This window comes from Mustela lutreola, chromosome 16 (assembly GCF_030435805.1).
Source record: "Mustela lutreola isolate mMusLut2 chromosome 16, mMusLut2.pri, whole genome shotgun sequence".
Taxonomy (NCBI): domain Eukaryota; kingdom Metazoa; phylum Chordata; class Mammalia; order Carnivora; family Mustelidae; genus Mustela; species Mustela lutreola.
Window position 1 is genome coordinate 51346562 of NC_081305.1, and position 21474 is coordinate 51368035.

General features: G+C 40.7%; 1 protein-coding gene across 1 annotated transcript in view; it reads left to right on the plus strand.

The window, feature by feature from the left end:
* Positions 1-21474, plus strand: part of LOC131817679 (zinc finger protein 501-like) — a 202278-nt gene that overhangs the window by 24065 nt on the left and 156739 nt on the right. Inside the window, 2 exon segments of the mRNA XM_059151214.1 lie at positions 3914-4629; positions 4631-4772. Of these exon segments, the coding sequence (XP_059007197.1) occupies positions 3914-4629; positions 4631-4772 (858 nt within the window).

Here is a 21474-nt window from a genome sequence, read left to right on the forward strand (position 1 = left end):
CAGGCACCCCTTTTCATAGGTTTCTAGCAAAAAGGATTCCCAGGAAAGGAAAACGGCCTTTGAATAGGGGGTGCTAGACACATCACATCTCAGGAACAGAATTAGATAAGTACCAAATCACCCTCAGTACTCCAGAAATGGCCATGAAGACTGACAGATCATACTCCCCAAGTTACAGGAGAGAAGACACCACATCATAGAAGGCAGAAAGTTTGGAGACATGGTTGAGGGAGGGAAGAATTACAGTGCTATGGAAGGCAGGGATCTCTGGTTGTGGGGAAAGTGGCATGACAGAGGGAAAGCAAAAGGAGAATGTTTCTACAAAACCCCTGGCTTGGAAAACAAGTGGGCTGAATTTCATGAGTTCTTGGAATTAGCAGGTCTTAAAGCCTAGAGTTTTAAAGGTCAGCAGGCTTGCCTGGGATAGAGCCAAGAAGGTACTGTGCTACTCCTGGAGAGAAGGAAGGCAAGCAACCTGGGTACAGACAACCTGCAGACAGTGATCAGAGGAATGACTGGGGGACACAATGGGAAGAGTATTTACTAGTCTAGGAGTGTTTCCCTGTGAGGAAACATTCAGTGGGATATGTGTCTAAGAACATAGGAGTTAAATGACACCATTTCCATCTCCTGCCCTAGCATAATCTCAGAGCAGTGTCCCAGTGTCCCAATCAGTGAGGACATTGGCTGTCTGGCTTGCTTCCTAAGTCCCAGGCCCCTGTGCTCTGGTTGGACTGACCATCTCAGTCTAGGTTACCTCAGGCCAAGAAAGGTGGGCCCCTGCCCACACCACATCTCCTGAGGAGAGAGTTCTGCACAACCTCCGTTCTGGTGGAGGTGATTTCAGGTCTCATTTCAGAAGCAGACCAGAGCTCACCTAGGTAAAACTGACCACATTCAGACCAGGGAGCAAATTCTGTCTATAGAAGGCAAGGAGAGCCTCTGCAGACCACTGACTAGAAGGATGTAGCAGGACACATCACTGGCTTTTCTAACACAGAGAGGAAGGCAGACTTAGACAAAATGCCATGATGGAAGAATTTATCCCAAAAGAAACAAAAAAATATGGCCATTGTCAGAGACCAAAGGGAAGCAGTTATCGGTAACATACGCCATGGATAATTAAAGGCAACAATCACAGAGATACTCACAGGTTTGAGAAAAAAGTGCTGAGAACTTTACCATAGAGACAAGAGTTAAAAGATTAAAAAATGGAGCATAGGGACGCCTGGGTGGCTCAGTTGGTTAAGCAGCTGCCTTTGGCTCAGGTCATGATCCCAGCATCCTGGGATCGAGTCCCACATCAGGCTCCTTGCTCGGCAGGGAGCCTGCTTCTCCCTCTGCCTCTGCCTGCCATTCTGTCTGCCTGTGCTCTCTCTCTCTCCCTCTCTCTCTGACAAATAAATAAATAAAATCTTTTCAAAAAAATGGAGCATAGGGGTGTCTCAATTATATCTGATTCTTCATTTAAGCTTAGGTAGTGATTTTAGTATGCTAGGATCCAGCCCCAGGTCAGTGTCAACATTCAGTGTGCTGTCTACTTGATACTCTCCCCCTCTCTCTATAGCTCCCACTCATGCTCTTTCTCTCTCTCTGTTTCTCTCTCAAATAAATAAATTTTTTAAAAAAATTAGTGAGATTAACAATGCAATAAATGAGATTGAAAAGAGGGTTGATGCAATAAACAGCCAGCTGGAGGAAACAGAGGAAGGACTTTCTGATTTCAAGGACACAAAAAAGGAAAACAATCTGAGCAAAAGAGAGAATATTTGATTTAGGGAAATCAGTGACTGCATTAAATGTTGTAACATTCCTAGGTCTTGGGCTTTTCTGTGCTGGGAGAGTTTTGTTTCCAAATATAACTTAAATTCCTCTTTCTGGTGTAAGAAGAGTTCCCATTTATTTGGCAGAGGGTTGATAATTCAGTCTTAGTAACTTGTGCAATTTTAGGAATTATCTGTTGTTGTTATTGTTTTTATTCCTAATTTATCTGATTTGGTAGTATATAAATGCTAACTAAGTTAAAGCACAGCCAGTTTTAGTATTTTAGGTAAACTGGGCATTACATTCATTGTTCTGTTACTATTCTGGTCTCTCTTTTATTTATTTCAGTTTTATCTTTGTTACTTCTTTGTACTACTAAATTTCATCTAAGTTTTTTCCTGTCTTTGTTTCTAATGGAAAGTTTTTTTTTTTTTTTAAGATTTTATTTATTTATTTGACAGACAGAGATCACAAGTAGGTAGAGAGGCAGGTAGAGAGAGGAGAGGAGAAAGCGGGCTCCCTGCCAAGCAGAGAGCCCAATGGTGACTTGATTCCAGGACCCTGAGATCATGACCTGAGCTGGAGGTAGAGGCTTAACCCACCAAGCCACCCAAGCACCCTTCCAGCTCTTTTTTTTTTTTTTTTAAACTCAGCTATGTATTGCATAAAAAGAAATTGCATAAAAAGGAATTGGAAAATGGAAAGTGGAAAGTGTTGTAGAAAATGTTTAGCAGAAATAAACAATACAAACAATAGAAAAACAGATAGAAAAACAATAGAAAAACAAATAGAAAAAAATTAAATTAGGATTCTTTAGGGTCGTTTATAGATCATGTCATCTGTAAACAAAGATAATGTTACACTTTCTTTTTTCAGTTTGAATTCTTTTTATGTGTTTTTTTTTTAAGATTTTATTTATTTCTTTGACAGAGAGAGATCACAAGCAGGCAAGAGGCAGGCAGAGAGAGAGGAAGGGAAGCAGGCTCCCTGCTGAGCAGAGAGCCAGATGCGGGACTCTACCCCAGGACCCTAAGATCATGACCTGCGCCGAAGGCAGTGGCTTAACCCACTGAGCCACCTAGATGCCCCTTTTTATGTGTTTTTTATTCCCTAGTTGTTCTGACTAGAATGCCCAGTACCATGTTGAAAGGCAGTGGTAGGTTTACTTCATTATTTCATTTCTGATCATAGAGAAGCTTGCAATCTTTATCTATTGAGTATGTTGGATTTTTTTCTGTTTGGTTCATTTCAGTTTTGTGTTTAAATAACCATCCTTCTAATTTTACATGTATGTGGCACTTTTCCAGATTATTTGAGATGCAGAAAGGGATTTGTGCTAGAACATGACAGTATCACAGAATTATCTATTAGGGTATGTGGTCAGTATGTTGTGTTCAAAGATAAGGTGTCCGTGGAGGAAGGAAATTCTGATGATTCCTTCCCAGCCATCTTTCTGACACTCTCTGATTGACTGGAAACTTGTATGTTACAAGCCATCAGTATATTCATCTGAAAGTAGTAAGTGCAATAAGTTTCCTTTTCTCTTATTTGATATCTTTCAGTCATATCTTCACATGACGCCCAGAACTTTCTGCAAAATCTGAGCATAGAAGCTTCTTTCCAAAAAGTGACAATGAGTAGATACAAAAATAGTGCTCTTGAAAATGTATACTTAATGACAGACCGGGACGGTGATAGGGAGAGGGAAGGGCATCAAAGATACCATGAAGGACGTAGCCCATCTGAGGCAACGGCATCTAATAAGACTTAAAATGACCCGAATAGTGAAGGATATAAAACATCGTGGAAAACCTCCCTTTTTAAGTCAGCTGCTTCCACAAAGCAGTGTGTTTCTGTCAGCAGAAGCTCCATTCAAGTATTCCAACATAGCTCTTTGTGGAAAGACAGTTTGGAAAGTTACCTAGTCCGTGCTGAAAACAATGATTGGAACCATTTTCATAATGGGATTGGATTGACTTTTCCATCAGATACTTCTGAAAATCAGAGACTGAATAATGAAGAACAAAGTGCTAAGCAGGATCCATATGAGAGGGGTGTCACTGAGGAGTCAACCCTCCAGAATGACCAGAGCCCTTCCAATGGAGACAGCATTACTCAGTGCCCTGAATCTGAGAAAACACTTAACCAGGGCTGCAGTGTTCAGAGACGTGTGAGGACTCAGTTTCAGAGAACCAGTATGAATGTTATAAATGTGGGGAAGTCTTTCATCAGAGGTCTAACCTTATTACACATGAGAGTATCCACTTGGGAGAAAATCCTGATGAATCCAGTCAGTGTGAGAATGCTCCTCAGCAGTCCTCCAGTATTGGTGATGATCAGAGAATTCATGAGGCCAAAAATCCATTCAGATATGCTAAACGTGGTCCCACAATTAGTCAGTCATCAAGACTAAGTAGAAACAAGATGATCTCTAGTGGAGAGAAAACACGCATTTTTAAGGGATGTGGTAAAGTCTTTGACTGGCACTCAACCCGATCTCAGCATCAGCAAATGAATACTGAAGTGAAATCATACAAATGTGAAGAATATGGTAAAACCTTTAAGTACTGCTCATCCCTAAGGAAACATAGGCAAATCCATACTGGAAAGAAACTCTACAAATGTAAAGAATGTGGCAAAGTTTTTAAAATTCACTCAACACTTACTCAACATCACAGAATTCATACTGGTGAAAAACCTTACAAATGTAAGGAATGTGGTAGGTCCTTTAACCAGCAGGCATACCTTACTCGACATCACAGAATTCATACTGGAGAGAGACCTTACAAATGTCAAGAATGTGGCAAGGCCTTTCACCAGAGCTCATCGCTTACTGTACATCACAGAAATCATACTGGAGAAAGAACCTTACAAATGTAAGGAATGTGGCAAGGCCTTTTCATTGCACTCAAACCTTCTTAAGCATCACAGAACTCATACTGGAGAGAAACCTTACAAATGCAAAGAATGTGGCAAGGCCTTTAACCAGCGCTCACACATTAGCAAACATCATAGAAGTCATACTGGCAAGAAACTTTAAAAATGTAAAGACTAGGAGTAAGGACTGTAAAATCCTTACATCACAGACCTTGCATCCGATATAACTGGAGAATATCTATACACATCTAAAGAAGTCCATCCTCTCTCTCCCTGAAACTCACAACATCGTAGTTCTATGGGAGCAACATGGTAAAATGTGATGAATGTGGTGAGACCTTTAAGTGGAATTCAGTCTATAATCAGTGTCCCAAAATGCACACTTGGTTCAAACCCTAGAAACATGATTGTGGAAAGACCCTCATTTTAATATACACGTTTACAAACACAGAAAGTGCTAAAGAAGGTAAATTGAATCATACAAATAATTTCAAAAACTCTCTGATTGAACATCTAATGTCAATAAATGTCACAAATATCATGTAAAAGGAGTGTATCAGTCCCTCTATTCAGACAGTACTCATTAGTCCAAGGAAAAAGATCAAGTTACACTTGGAAAATGCATATGCTGTTACGTTGGAAAGATTCAGTGGGGGAGTTTTTACAAGGGTACAATTAGTTTCGATGTGCTTTTTGTTATATTGAGCCTTTTTGAGGTTTCTGACCAACAAATATTAATGTACTTTATTCTCAAATCACTTCTGGAGATTGACTTATTTGTATTGGGTGCATGAATCTGTGAGCCTGATTTTTGCTTCATCAAAGGCATTCGATGCCCTGCTGCACTCGGGGGGACTCACACATCCCAGATTTTCTTTGGAAGATGAGAACTGTGTAATACACAACATGAACGAAAAAAATCTAAATGGAGACACTGCTTAGGGTTATAGCATTGATGTAAGTTGCCATGAAATAGGTGTTCAGAACAATAATTTTCTCCATTTACTAAAACTAAAGAACTTCCTGAATATTAGACATACAAGGTTTTTCCTGATTGCTCTTTAAGGAAAAAAAGGTGGTGCACCAGCTAACTACTGATGTATCTTCGTAATAGCGATCTTTAGAGAATAGGAGTAGATGCGATTGAAATGAAGAAATCCTCCCCGATAACAGAAAGAGGTTATCTAACTCTTCCCTACCATGCCATATAGCTGGGCATACACATCTGTTGCGACTGTCAGCAGCACTGGAACTCAAGGAAGTCACTTCCACATCATGATATCAGCTATGGGGGTTAACGCTTGTATTCCGTATTTTGAACAACTGTAACAGTGGATTTGAAATGCATAACATAGTCTATGTGTGAATTTAATGTACTTCAATTAATCAAACATAATGGTTTTTAATATGTTAACATGAATTTGTGATGAGTGGTGTGTTATCCTCCCACCCAGCTGAACCTATCTCATTTTTTTAAAAAAGATTTTATTTGACAGGGAACACAAGGAGGGGGAGAGAGAGAGGAATAAGGAGGTTCCCCACTGAGCAGGGAGCCTGATGCAGGGGTAGATCCCAGGACTGGGGCCACGACTTGAGCTGAAGGCAGATGCTTAACGACTGAGCCACCTGGGCGGGACCTATATCATTTTACTGAAAGTTGTAGGCAACTGGTGTTATCTGTCACCTATTTGGTAATGGAAGGGAATAGTATTCTTATGAACCCATTCTCTCAGTGACCTTAAGGTTGAAAAGATGGGTGATTTCCCCGCCTAGTTTATCTAGTGTATCATTTTCTCCTCCTTGTGCTGACTGTGATATTACCAATATATTACAGGTTTTGTGGGGGGGTATTGTTGACATTTTAGCTCACCTGCACCATGGTGCTGCTACTTGCCATCCACTTTGTGTACTCAGCACTTTTGCAGGGACCTTGAGTGGACACCTGCCCTGCTCACTAGTGTGTTCCCTATGATGTGGTTTTGGAATATAGGAGAGGTTCCATGGGGTGGAGTCTGGAGCCTATGACCAAGAAAGAATTCTTGAGATGTCTTTGGTGCAAGATGGTGGTTTGTTAAAGTATGGGGACAGGACTTGTGGGCAGAAAGCGCTGCTCCCCTGGGGTTGTGAGGCATGGCTGATTTCTCTCTATAGTATGGGCTTGGAAGAGGTAAGGAAAAAGGGAGGTTTTGAGAAAGAACATTCATATATTAAAGAAGATTCAGGGGATCCTGGGGGCCTTCCTGTTGTCAAGGTTGTTAACCCCTCTCGTAAAGCATTAACGGTAAGATAGTTGGGATATTCCTCCTATACAACCCCGTCCTTTTTAGTAGGCTGCAGGTTTAAAAGAAATTCAATTTTATTTACAATTCCTTCTGCCTCAACTTCCCTCAATTTTAAGGAGAAGAGGGTGATGTTAGGGCTTCAGGAATCTGAGTTATGGGTTGCTGGAAGTTCGGCTATAGATAAAAGAAAGCTTCTTCCTTGTAAATCACTAGGACATTTGTAAACTGAGGAATACTCAGGTCTTGCAGTATTGTGATTTCTACAAGGTAACTATTTGTTTCTCCTTTAGGGCAGCCAGGAGTGCCTGAGGAATGTCCCATATATCCCATGGGGGCTGGGGGTTCATGGGGTGTCAGCTTATGCTTCGTCCTCAGCTTGCCTTCTGTTCTCTCATCACCTAGACAACACTCTGTAGAGTCACAAGGTAATGTTACTTGAGACATGACAATCAGATCCACCTCTGTGGGCAATCCTCTGTCCCTTTTCCCAAGCATTTCCCATCCTGTGTTCTCCTAGAGAAGATGCCCACAGAGCTTACCCAAGCTGGCATTTGTTTGAATGGCTAAATGTGGACTTGAACTGGGACTCTCAAGCACTCCACCATGACCCATAATAAAGGTATGTTCTCCATTTATTGGTGGGGGTGTTGGTTTTATATCATGTGCCCAAGTAACCATGCCACATAGGTCAGAAGTAGGAGTGAGACTGTAGCCCAGGTCACAGATCAAAAATACATAAAATAAAAAAGTGAGCATATAGACTGCAAATGTCTCAATTTGCACAATGGACTCCATGGATTTAGAAAAAGAATTTTTATTTGTTTTATTTCCTAGTTATCTCCAGCTTTATAGCTGTATTTTTGCTCATTTTTTTCCCCCAGCTAATAGGCATCACAAACATATTTTTTGCCTGGGTTGTACAGGAGTGTCTTCACTAAACCCTTGAGATTAGAGAGCTGGAAGGCCAATGGGTATTAATTCAGACATTAAACACTGGGATGTGGCATGTGAATCTATGTAGAACTTGAAGAAATCACCATCCTTAGAACATAAGCCCTATTAAAAGAAAATGTAAAAATTGCATCTACTGTGGGTAGGGGCCTGGAGATGGCTCTCTTCAGTCACTGTAAAGGCACAGGCAGCTCTTGGTGGTGTCATGTGATGAATACATGTAATGGGAGAAAGGAATTGGCAAATGTGGTGGGTTTCTGAGGAGTAGGGAAGTCCTACTTTATCTTCATGATTTAACTGAATTCCTATTTGTTACTGATGATCAGATGCTGTCGGATCATATTTATCAAAATTGCCCAAACCTAATTTGGTAGCACTGGATAAAGAGGGGTATTGATGATGTGCTCATGTGGGCATAGCTTTCAAAAGTCACATGGTAGAGTAGCTGTTGGCGATGAAGGAGCCTTCTGGACAGTGAGATAGGCAGGATCAGCAAGGTGTGTGCTGTGGTAGAACCCAAGCACTGCTCTTTCAGGGATAAAAGCCCAATCAAGATTTGAGCCACTGTTGATGGGGGACTTTTCAGGGAAGCTGCTGCAGTGCATTGTGGGAACCTCCTGTCTGTACTCCGTGCCATGTTTAATACCCTCCCCCGCTCTGGCTCTATCTGCTGTAGTTTTGGAATGTAGGTGAGCTTCGGTGGGGTGGAGTCCAGCCGATGACCAAGAAAAAATTGTTGAGGCATCTTTGGTGCAAAATGTTGTTTTATTAAAGCATGGGGACAGGAGGAGGGCAGAAAGAGTTGCTGCCACCAGGGTCATGAGGGGTGGCTGATGTTATACTATGGGGTTGGGGAAAGATGAGGAATAAGGTAGTTTTCAAAATGATTTTCATATGTTAAGGACTCATAGGATACTGGAGGCCTTGCCACTGTCAAGTTAAGGTTGTTTTTCCCTCTTAGTAAGGCATTACCATGAAGACAGTTGGGAGTTTTCTGGAGGAACATTACATTTTGCCCTCTTCAAGCATCTGTCAATGGGCTGTAGACTCTAAGGTCACTTAAACGAATGTACATTCCCTTCTGGAAGTGTGGTAATTGATAGAAGTGCTTTGTTTTTGTAAATTTCTAGGACATTTGTAGAACAGAGGGACACCCATGTCTTGCAGGATTGTGATCTCCATAAGTTAACTATTTGTTTTTTCCTTCAGCCAGGAGCCCCTGAGGAATGTCACATGCATCCCATGTGGGGAGTGGGGTTTGAGGGTGTCAGCTTCTGCTTTGTCCTCAGCTTGTCTTCTGGTCTCTCATCATTTCCATGACATGGATTTGATGGAGGATCAGTTCAACATGGGATATTAATCCCTCTACAAAGGAATGTAACCCTGCCATTTGCCACAACATGGGTGAACTAGAGAGTATTATGCTAAGTAAAATAAGTCAAAGAAAGACAGATACCAGATGATTTCACTCCTGCGTAGATTCCAACAAACAAAACAAGTGAGCAACGAGAATGGGAACAAGAAAGGGAGAGACAAAGTAAGAAACAGACTCTTAACTATAGCAAGCAGGCTGGTGGTTGCCAGAACCGAGGTGGGAAGGGGGATGCGTTAAATGAGTGATGGGATAAGGAATGCATCTGCAAGGCACACTGGGTGTCGTATGGAATTGTATACCTGAAAGGAATATTGCCTTGTATGTTAGCTAGCAGGAATGTAAAGAAAAACCTTTAAAAAATGCTTTTTAAGATGGGAGAAACTTTGTGTCTTAGGTCACCAAAATGTACTTTTGGAAAGAAATTGAAACATTTATCCTTTCTCCCTTGCTGATGCTATCAAACTTTTGACTCTTCATATATATATATATATATATATATATATATATATATATATATTTTAAAGATTTATTTATTTGATGGACAGAGATCAGAAATCAGAGGCAGGGAGGCAGGCAGAGAGAAAGGAGGAAGCAGGCTCTCTGTGGGGCAGAGAGCCCAATGCAGGGCTCCATCCCAGGACCCTGAGATCATAACCTGAGCGGAAGGCAGAGGCTCTAACCCACTGAGCCACCCAGGTGCCCCGGCTATTTTTATATTTTTCAGCCAACATGTTTTTTATATATTTTTTATATTTTTCATACAAACATGTATATATTTGCATAATTTCAATAAGCAATTGTTCTGCTTATGACAAGACACAGACCAACAGTGACCAAAAACAGTGACCAACACTGTTTTTAGGAGTTCCAAGTGGCTCAGTGGGTTAGGCATCTGCCTTTGGTTCAGGTCATGATTGCAGCATCCTGCGATTCAGCCCATTGCCCATCTCCCTACTTACTGGGGAGTTGCCCCTTCCCCTGCTGATGCTCACTCTTTCTCTCTTTCCCAAACAAATAAAATACTACAACAAACAATTTAAGAAACCCTGGTTATATCACCAAAGCTTTCCATAGGATGTCCTAGCTGGAAAGAGCTGTGTAGACTCAGACATGACTCAAGAACTATAAGGGATTAAGATTCACTTTATGAAACAAATAAAGCCCCCTTAGAAAGAACATCCTGAGATCTTCCTGACAGAGTTCCCAGCAGGCTTACTGTGTGAGTCAAGAAGATCATTTCCTAATAGCTGCAGGAACCTAGAGCTGTTTGAAGGACTCCAAGAAGAGAGGAGTTCACCCAAATCCATAGGTGTTCCACGCAATGTCTGGTGGCAAGGATTTGGCTTGTCTTTTGGCCCAGAGAGGCTGTTAAGAGTTCTGTCTAGGGGTGCCTGGGTGGCTCAGTCAGTTAAGCATCTGCCTTCAGCTCAGGTCCCAGGGCCCTGGGATTGAGACCCACAGAGGACTCCTTGCTTGGTGGAGAGCATGCTTCTCCCTTTTCCTCTGCCTGCTGCTCCCCCTGCTTGTGCTCTGTGTGTGTGTGTCAAATAAATCTTTGAAAAAAAAAATAGTTCCATCTAGAGATTCAGTATGCAACATTCAGCAAAGCTGCTCTTAAAGTCTGTAAGTCAAAACTCTGTTCTTGGGGCACTTATGTAAATAACCAGGCCAAGTTTTCTTTCTTGAAAGAAAATTATTTTATTTTCCAATAAAATTTGTGTTCATTTGGTCATTTTTTTTTTTGGTAACAATGAGAGTGATTATAGAGAAAAATATGTCTCAGTAATACATGTGTGTAGATAAAAGATTCTAATACTATTCATTATAAAGTGGAATAGATTTGATTTTTTTTTTCTAGTGTCATCCAATGCCAGGGTCCTAATCCCCAAGTATTTTGATCTTTCTGTCAAGTTTCTAACTTTAATCATTTGAGAATGAAAACTGCCTTTTTTTTCCTGAAGCTCTGTAGACTTAGTATAAAGGACTTGATGTTACAAAATGGTCCTAATAACTCATGTAGAAACAGCCTTAGGGCTGTGCCTCCATGGGCCACTAAACACATTACCAGATGCATTTGAACTGTAAACCAGGAAGATCCGGCAGGTGGTCGCTACCTGCCCTCAGTCTATCTGAAGATAGTTCAAGTCTGACATCCAGATGTCTGCTCAACGGGCTACCCTTAGAAGTCAGAATCTGGCCTCACCTTTTTTTTTTTTTTAAGAGTTTATTTATTTATTTGACACAGAGTGCACAAGCAGAGAGAGAAGCAGGCTCCCCACTGAGTAAGGAGCCCAACTCAGGGCTTGATCCCAGGACCCTGGGATCATAACATGAGCCAAAGGTAGGTGCTTAATTGACTGAGCCACCCAGGCACTCCTTAACTTTCGATCCAATCATCAATCACAGTTCTTTTGTTTTCATATAAAAGCCTCCTTTTATTACATTACTTGTACCATAGGGTACATTTGAAAATACACCTGTGTTCTTGCCTCCTGAAATGACTTTGACTCAACTGACCGATTGCCAGGCCTAAGATGCTGGATCATTGATATGAAACAATCTATATGTTCAACTTTTAACATATGAAACTCCCAAGGAAGTTTCAGATGGGGGAACTGAAGGGAGTCAGGACAGCCTCTCTGTCCTCCCAACCCCTGAATGTGCCACCTTGGTCTATGGATTATTTGACTTCAAGGTACTTGAGAACCTCCAGGCTCAAGAAAACATTTTCTCCCTCCCTTAGGCACCCAACAGAATTATTGGGGGTCTTCCCCAGCATTAGGTTTATTAGCAGAAAAAAGTTTGTCTCCAGGACTGATCCTTAAGGTAGGACAAATATCTCATTACAAACTATGTGCTCTTATCAGCCTGTAAAAGTGTATTTCTGTGCTCTGAAACTCTAGGTCCTGGTTCTTTTGCCTTAGTTGAGGATCACACTTGTAACTCTTTTTTAATTTTTTTTTAAGGATTTTATTTATTTATTCATTTCATAGAGAGAGTGAGACAGAGCATGAGAGGGGAGAAGGTCAGATAGAGAAGCAGACTCCTCGTGAGCTGGAGACTGATGCGAGACTCCATCCTGGGACTCTGGATCATTACATGAGCTGAAGGCAGTGGCTTAACCAATACAGCCACCCAGGTGCCCACACTTGCAACTCATCTGGCCTGACAGTCTCTACAATTTCCACATATATGTGGATTCTCTGTATGTACACTGATTTAATTTGATTTTCTCCTCTTTATCTGTTCCTGACAGTTTCTTAGTCCAGCCTAAATGGATCTTTAAGGGGACGAGAATCCTTGTTCGCTGACACGGTTTGATTCTAAGCCTCAGTTCTTGGTATCTTACTTTTTAAAGTGTAAAAACAAGGTAGAATACTAGGAAGTATTTCCACATTTCTACAAGTTGATTTTTTTAAAGATTTTATTTATTTATTTGACACAGAGAGAGATCACAAGTAGGCAGAGAGCAGGCAGAGAGAGAGGGGGAAGAAGGCTCCCTCCTGAGCAGAGAGCCCAATGTGGGGCTTGATCCCAGTACCCTGAGATCCTGACCTGAGCCAAAGGCAGAGGCTTAACTCACTGAGCCACCCAGGTGCCTTTACCAGTTATTCTTTTTAAGTCATTTTAAATTTTCTTTTTTACATTTATGTCATATATATATATATATATATATATATATATATATATATATATATTCATTTTTGGTTTCCTCTCATTGTATTCAATTTTATTTTTGTGTATATGTGTTTTTCTTTCCTATTTTGGGATCCTTTTCTTATTTCTTATTTTGGATTTTCTTTTACCAAGCCAACCAAAATAAACCCAGGATCTAGTTTTCTGGATCAAGTTGTCTTCTATTCTAATTTTTGTTTGATTTTATTTTCTCTATCCCAACCCCCTCACCTTTTTTTTTTTTTGTTGTTGTTGTTGTTCCTTTTCAGATTAGTGTATATTTTTTCTGGTGTCATTGTTGCTGTTTCTGTGGCTTCTTCCCTCATTCATCTGTTCTTTTCTGGATGTAATGACAAGATGGAGAAACTCATTCAAAAAGAGATAATAAGGGATACTACTCACTACCATGGATTTAATCAATATGGATATAAGTACACAGAACTAGAATTCAAATCAACAACTATAAAGATATTAGCTGGGCTTCAAAAAAGCAAAAAGACACTAGAAAATTCCTAACTGGAGAAATAATCAAAATCTAATCACATTAAAATCTAAAAGGCTATTACTGAGATGCAATTTAGGAAGAAGGCTCTAACTGCTATGGTAAGTGAGGTAGAAGGGAACATCAGTGACATAGAAGACAAAATGGAGATAAGGAAACTGAGAAAAAGATAAACAGCTATTGGATCACAAAGTGAAGATTCAAGAGATCAGTGATACCACAAAGTAAAACGAGTTAGTATAATTGGGATCCTAGAGAAAGAGGCGGGGGGGGGGGGGAGGAGAAGGTTTATTTGAGCAAATTATAGCTAAGAACTTACCTAACCTTGGGAAGGAAATAGACATTCAAGTCCAGGAGGCACAGAGAAACCCCCTGCAAAATCAACAAGGTTGACATAGAATAGTGAAGCTTGGGAAAATCAGAGATAAAGAGAAAATCCAGAAAACAGCTCAGGACAAGAGGTCAGTAAACTACCAGGGTAAAAAGAGAAGGCTGGCAGCATACCTAACCACAGAGATCTGGCAGGCGAGAAAAGACTGGCATGATAGAGTCAATGTACTAAATGAGAAAAGTATGCAGCTAAGAATACTTTATACAGTAAGCCTGACATTAGGAATAGGAGAGATAAAGAGCTTCCAGGCAGAACAAAAACCACAGGAATTTGTGATCACTAAACCAGGCCTGCAAGAAATATTAAGAGGATCCTCTGAGCAAAGAGAGAGTCCAAAAGAAGAAACACTCAAAAGAAACAGAGACATTTTACAAAAGAGTGACTTTATAGGTAATATGACGGTGCTAAATTCCTATTTTTCAATAATCACTCTGAGTGTAAAGGGACTAAAAAGTTCCAATTAGAAGACACAGGGTAGTCAATTCAATTCAAAACAAAACAAGACTCATCAATATGCTGCTTAGAAGAGACTCATATGAGAGCCAAACACACCTCCAGATTGAAAGTGTGGGGGGGTGGAGAACCATTTATCATTCTAAGGGAAATTGAAAGAAAGCTGGAGTAGCAATCCTTATATCAAACTAGATTTAAACCAAAGACTAGTAAGAGGTGAAGTAGGACACTATATCATAATAAAAGGGTCTATCCCATAAGAAGAACCAACAGCTGTAAATATTTATGCCCCTAACTTGGAAGCAGCCAATTGTATAAACCAATTAATAACAAAATAAAGGAAACACTTGGATAATAAAACAATAATAGTAGTGGATTTCAACACTGTACTCACAGCAATGGGCAGATCCTCTAAGCAGAAGATCAACAAGGAAAGGAGGGCTTTAAATGACACACTGGACCAGATGGACTTCACAGATATATTCAGAGCATTTCATCCTAAAGCAACAGAATACACATTCTTCTTGTGTTTGCATGGAACATTCTACAGTATAGATCACATACTATGTCAAAATCAGTCTCACCTGGTACCAAAATATTGGAATTATTCCAGGCATATTTTTGGAGGCTTTAAAACTTGAAGTCAATCACAAGAGAAAATTTGGAAGGAACACAAAGACATGGAGGTTAAAAAGCATCCTACTAAAGAATGAATAGGTTAACCAGGAAATTAAAGAAATACTTTTTTAAAAATCATGACACAAATGAAAATTCAAAAAACAAAAAACAGGGACGCCTGGGTGGCTCAGTTGGTTGGGCGGCTGCATTCGGCTCAGGTCATGATCCCAGCGTCCTGGGATCGAGTCCCACATTGGGCTCCTTGCTCCGCAGGGAGCCTGCTTCTCCCTCTGACTCTGCCTTCCACTCTGTCTGCCTGTGCTCGATCTCGCTCGCTTTCTCTCTGACAAATAAATAAATAAAATCTTAAAAAAAAAAAAATTCAGAACCTTCGGGTTGTAGCAAAGGCAATGTTAAGAAGGAAATAGTTAGTAATGCAAGACATTCCCAAGAAATAAGACAAGTCTCAAACAGCCTAATCTTATACCTAAGGAGCTGGAGTAAGAACAGCAAATAAACCTCAAATCCAGCAGGAGAAGAGAAATAATAAAGATTAGAACAGAAATCAATGAAATAGCAAAAGAAGAATAGAACAGATTAGTGAAAATAGGAGTTGGGTCTTTGTAAGATTTACTAAGGTCTGTAAACTCCAGGCCAGACTTTTCAAAAAAGAAAAATGAATAGCAAAAAGAAAAGATAAAGGACCCAAATAAAATCATAAATGAAAGAGGAGACATCACAACCGAAATTGAACAAATATAAGAACATATTATGAGCAATATATGTCAACAAATTAGGCAATCTGGAAGAAATGCGTGCATCCTGGAATCACATAACCTATTAAAACTGAACAGGAAGGGTGCCTGGGTGGCTCAGTGGGTTAAAGCCTCTGCCTTCCACTCAGGTCATGATCCCAGGGTCCCCAGGTCTGGATCTCTGCTCAGTGGGAAGCCTGCTTCCTCCTCTTTCTCTGCCTGTCTCTTTGCCTACTTTTGATCTGTGAAATAAATAAATAAAATCTTAAAAAAAAAAAAAAAAAAACTGAACAGGAAGAAGCAGAACACCATAACTGGCAAAGAAATTGAAGCAGTAATCTAAAATCTCCCAACAAACAGGAATCCAGGACTAGAGGACCTCCTAGTGGAATTTTACCAAACATTTCAAGAAGAATTAATTTGTTTTCTTCTGAACCTGTTTCAAAAAATAGCAATAAAAGGAAAACTTACAAACTCATTCTATGAAGCCAGCAATACTACCTTAATCCCCAAGTCAGACAAAGACCCCACTAAAAATGAGAATTACAGATTAATATCCCTGATGAACATGGATGCAAAATTCTCACCAATACACTACCCACTATGATCCACCAATACAGTAAAAGTTTTATTTACCATCACCAAATGGGATTAATTCCTGGGCTGCAAAGATGGTTCAATATCCCATCAGTGTGATATACCACATTAATAAAAGAAAGGATAAGAACCATATGATCCACTTAATTGATGCAGAAAAAGCATTTGACAAAATATAGGATCCTTTCTTGATAAACACTTTGCAGTGTGGGGATAAGAGGGAAAGTACCTCAATGTCATAAAAGCCAGATATGAAAATTCCACAGCAAATATCATGCTCAATGATGAAAAACAGAGCTTTCCTCCAAGGTCAGGAACACAGCAGGGATGTCCACTATCACCACTGCTATTCAACATAGTATTAGAAGTCCCAGCCTCAGCAATCAGACCACAAAAAAAAAAAGAAAAAGAAAAAGAAAAAGAAAAGGCATCTAAATTGGCACAAAAGATATCAAACTCTCACTCTTTGCCGATGACATAATATTCTATGTAGAAAGCCCAAAAGAGGGGCACCTGGGTGGCTCAGTCGTTAAGTGTGTACCTTCAGCTTGGGTCATTATCCTGGGGTCCTGGGATCGAGCCCTGCATGGGGCTCTCTGCTAAGTGGGAAGCCTTGTTCTCCCTCTCTCACTCCTTCTGCTTGTGTTCCTGCTCTCGCTATCTCTGTCAAATAAATAAATTAAATCTTCAAAGAATAGAAAACCCAAAAGACTCCACCCAAAAATTGCTAGAATTGAATCAGGAAGTAAAGAAAGTGGCAGGATATAAAATCATTGCAGAAATGAGTTGCATTTCCATATACTAACAATGAGACAGAAGAAAGAGAAATTAAGGAATCTATGTCATTTACAATAGCACTGAAAACCTTAAAATACCTAGAAATAAACCTAACCAAAGAGGTGAAGGGCCTGTACTGAGAAAACTATAGGACACTCATGAAAGAAATTGAGAAAGCCACGAAGAAATGGAACAATTGTCCATGCTTATGGATTGGAAAAACAAATATTGTTACAATGTCTATGCTACATAGAGCAATCTACATATTCAATCCAATCCCTATGAAAATGCTATCAACTTTTTCCTCAGAGCTGGAACAAATAATGCTAAAATTTGTATGGAACCAGAAAAGACCGCAAATAGCCAAAGGAATGTTAAAAAAGAAAACCAAACTTGGTGGCATCACAATTCTGGCCTTCAAGCTCTATTACTAAGCTGTAATCACCAAGACAGCATTGTACTGGCACAAAAACAGACATGCAGATCCATGGAACAGAATAGAGAACCCGCAACTCTATGGTCAACTAATCTTCGATAAAGCAGAAAAAAATATCCAATGGAAGACAGTCTCTACAGAAATGGTTTTGGAAAATTGGATAGCCACATGCGGAAGAATGAAACTAGACCATTTTCTTAGACCATACACAGAAATAAACTCAAAATGAATGAAAGACCTAAGTGTGAGACAGGAATCCATCAAAATCCTAGATCCTAGAGGAGAACACAGCCTCTGTGACCTCAGCGAGAGTGATTTCTGTCCAGACACAACTCCAAGGCAGCAGAAACAAAGGTAAAAATGAACTATTGGAAATTTATCAAGGTAAAAAGCTTTACAGTCAACAAAACCAAAAAGACAGCAAAGGGACTGGGAGAAGATATTTGCAAAATGTCTTATCAGATAAAGGACTAGTATGCAAAATCTCTACTTATCACAGTCAACACCCAAAGAACAAATAATACAATCAAGAAAAGGACAGGGATGCCTGGGTGGCTCAGTTGGTTAATCAGCTGCGTTGGGCTCAGGTCATGATCGCAGCACGAGTCCCACATGGGGCTTCTTGCTGGGCAGGGAGCCTGCTTCTCCCTCTGCCTCTGCCTGCCATTCTGTCTGCCTGTGCTCGCTCTCTCTCCTTCTCTCTCTCTGACAAATAAATAAAATCTTTAAAAAAAGAAAAGAAAAGAAAAGGTCAAAAAACACAAAGAGCTCTTTCTCCAAAGAAGACATACAAATGGCCCACAGAAAAATGAAAAAATGCTCAACATCACCCAGTATCAGGGAAGTACAAATCAAAAGCACAGTGGGATACCACCTCACACCAGTCAGAATGTGTAAAACTAACAAGTCAGGAAACAACAGATGTTGGTAAGGATGAGGAGATATGGGACCCCCTTACCCTGGTTGGTGGGAATGCAAACTGGTGCAGCAGCCACTCTAGAAAACTGTATGGAGGATACTCAGAAAGTAAAAATAGAGCTACCCAATGCCCCAGCAATTGCACTACCCTGTATTTACCCAAAGAATACAGTCATAGTGTGTCGGAGGCAGGCCCCTGGCCAGGGCGGCCTCCGCCATTAAAAGATGGTGCCTGGCTAGTTGCCAGGTTAGGATTGCCTCATGAGACTAAGCGGAATGCCCAAAGAGGAAGTAAACAGCATTGGTTGCTAGCGAAGTTGTTCGTTTAGGTGCACAGCCTGATTCGCTCCCTCCTGTACCCTGCTCGCTGATTGGTCATGTAAGCGTATATAAGTGTGTAGACTTGCGGAGAGAAGAGAGAGAAGATGCATCCAAACCAGGGCGTCTTGTCGTCCTTGCGGGGCGAGGGTGATAATATTGAACCAAAAGGGCTCCTGCATCCCAGTGTTTCCAGGAGTAATGTCCCCAATAGCCAAAATATGGAAAGAATCCAGATGTCCAGTAACAGATGGATGGATAAAGAAGACATGGTATATATATATATATATATATATATATATATATATGGTACATATGGTATATATATGGTGTGTATGTATGTATGTGTGTGTGTATACACACACACACACACACACACACACACACACCAGAATATTACTCACCCATCAAAAATGAAACCTTGCCATTTACAATGATGTGGCTGGAACTACAGGGTATTAGCTGAGCAAAATAAGTCCATCAGAGAAAGATAATTATCATGTGATTTCACTCAAATGTGGAATTTAAGAAACAAAACAGAATCATAGGGAAGGGGAGGGAAAAATAAAGTAAGAGAAAATCAGAGAGGTAAGCCAAACCATAAGAGACTCATAACTCTAGGAAACAAATTGAGGGTTGCTGGAAGGAAGGTGGATGGAGGATGGGGTAATTGCGTGATGGGCAATAAGAAGGGCACATGATGTAACCAGGACTTGGTGTTGTATATAACTGATGAATTACTAAACTCTACCACTGAAGCTAGTAATAAATACACTATATGTTAATTTACTGGATGAAAAAAAAATAAATAAACTGACCTCTGTGCTTCAGACCCAGAATACAACACGAACACAGAGTTGTAGATAAAGAGGAACAGTAGCTTCATTGCTTTGCCAGCCAAGGAGGCCTCAGCAGTTCGGGGCCTTCAAACCTGCAGCCCACCCCGAGGAAGGGGCTGGGAGTTTGTAGGGAAATATAGGATTATGGCCGATTTCCAAAGGAAATTGTGTGTCTGTGCTGTCAGCTCTGTTCATCAGGTTGTCAGGGTAGAATCAGATTCCTGAAACAATAGGCTCAGAAGGTAGGAAGGGAGGTTTATAGAAGAGAGAAAACAGTTTATTTAGTTTGAAATGGAGTCTTGCTGAAGCAGGAATGCAGCCATTTTTGTTTTTGGTTTTTAAATTGAGAATGGCTAATCCAAGCCATTCAGGTCTTTAAGATTTTATTTATTTATTTGAGAGAGAGACAGCATGAGAGGGGAGAAGTTCAGAGGGAGAAGCAGACTCCCCATGGAGCTGGGAGCTGGATGTGGGGCTCAATCCCAGGACTCTGGGATCATGACCTGAGCCAAAGGCAGAGGCTTTAACTAACTGAGCCACCCAGGCACCCTGCCATTTTGGTTTTTGTTCAACTTGATGATTTGAAGTGGTTCTGGTTCAGTCAGGACAAGTGTAGGAAGACAACTTCATATTTTATGGTGAGAAGCCAGTCCACATTTTCTAGAATGGGTAAAATAAAGAAGAAAGATAAAACACCAAATTTCAGTGAGAATGTGGATGAATTAGAATTCTCATGTTGCTGATGAGAGGGTAAAAAGTAGATTGACTTTGCAAAACTGTGTGGTACTTATGAAAATAAATATTTATCTACCAAAGAGTAGCATTTTGTCACCCTAAAATATCTGCTCAGTGGGGAAGGCATGGAACTAAATGTGCTCACAGTCATCAACTTGGTTCCTGTTCTGTGCCTGGTCACCTTTCCAAATGCTTCCCCATAGGCTCAGGTGTGGAGTTTGAAAGATGATTATCACCTGAGCCCTCCCTCTCCAGTTCTATCAATTGGTTTGGGTGAAAAAAAACAGTGTTGTGTTAATTGCGGGCTCCAGGTGATACTCAATGAGGCCAGGTGATCCTAAGTTAAGCACGAGGGCTTCCTGTTATTTTTTTTTAATTATTTAATTAATTTATTTGACAGAGATCACAAGTAGGCAGAGAGGTAGGCAGAGAGAGAGGAGGAAGCAGGCTCCCCACGGAGTAGAGAGCCTGATGTGGGGCTTGATCCCAGGACCCTGGGATCACGACCCGAGCCAAAGGCAGAGGCTTTAACCCACTGAGCCACCCAGGCGCCCCTTCTTGTTATTTTTTGAGAGTTGAGAGCAGGCTTTGGCTCAAGGAGAGGTTCGAGAGACTCCCCTACAAGAGTCGGGGTGCATCATGTCCATGCAGCACACAGTTAGTTCCTATGCTATAGCAGAATTTGTGGGCATCTGTGGAAGGGGAGGCTCCCTGAGAGCAGGGAAGGAAAAGTCAGGGATTGGTCTTCAAGTAGGAGCTACTGACAAAATGGACGAGGAAGCTAGGACTTCTCTGCATTTCATGGTTCGGTCTTCAGGTGAGCAGTTTATACGTGAAGAGGCTCTGTTGGTATCTTTAAGGGCATTTTTTTTTTTTCATGATATTCTTGTGATTTCTCCACAAATACCTTGTGAGAAAGAAATCTAGAGGACGAGGGGAAAAAAGATATGTTATTTCTGCTTTTATTGGGTAAGTCATGTCATGTTTTTTTTATTTATTTATTTATTTTTTTAAGATTTTATTTATTTATTTGACAGAGAGAAATCACAAGTAGACAGAGAGGCAGGCAGAGAGAGAGAGGAGGAAGCAGGCTCCCTGCTGAGCAGAGAGCCCGATGCGGGACTTGATCCCAGGACCCTGAGATCATGACCTGAGCCGAAGGCAGCGGCTTAACCCACTGAGCCACCCAGGTGCCCTCATGTCATGTTTTT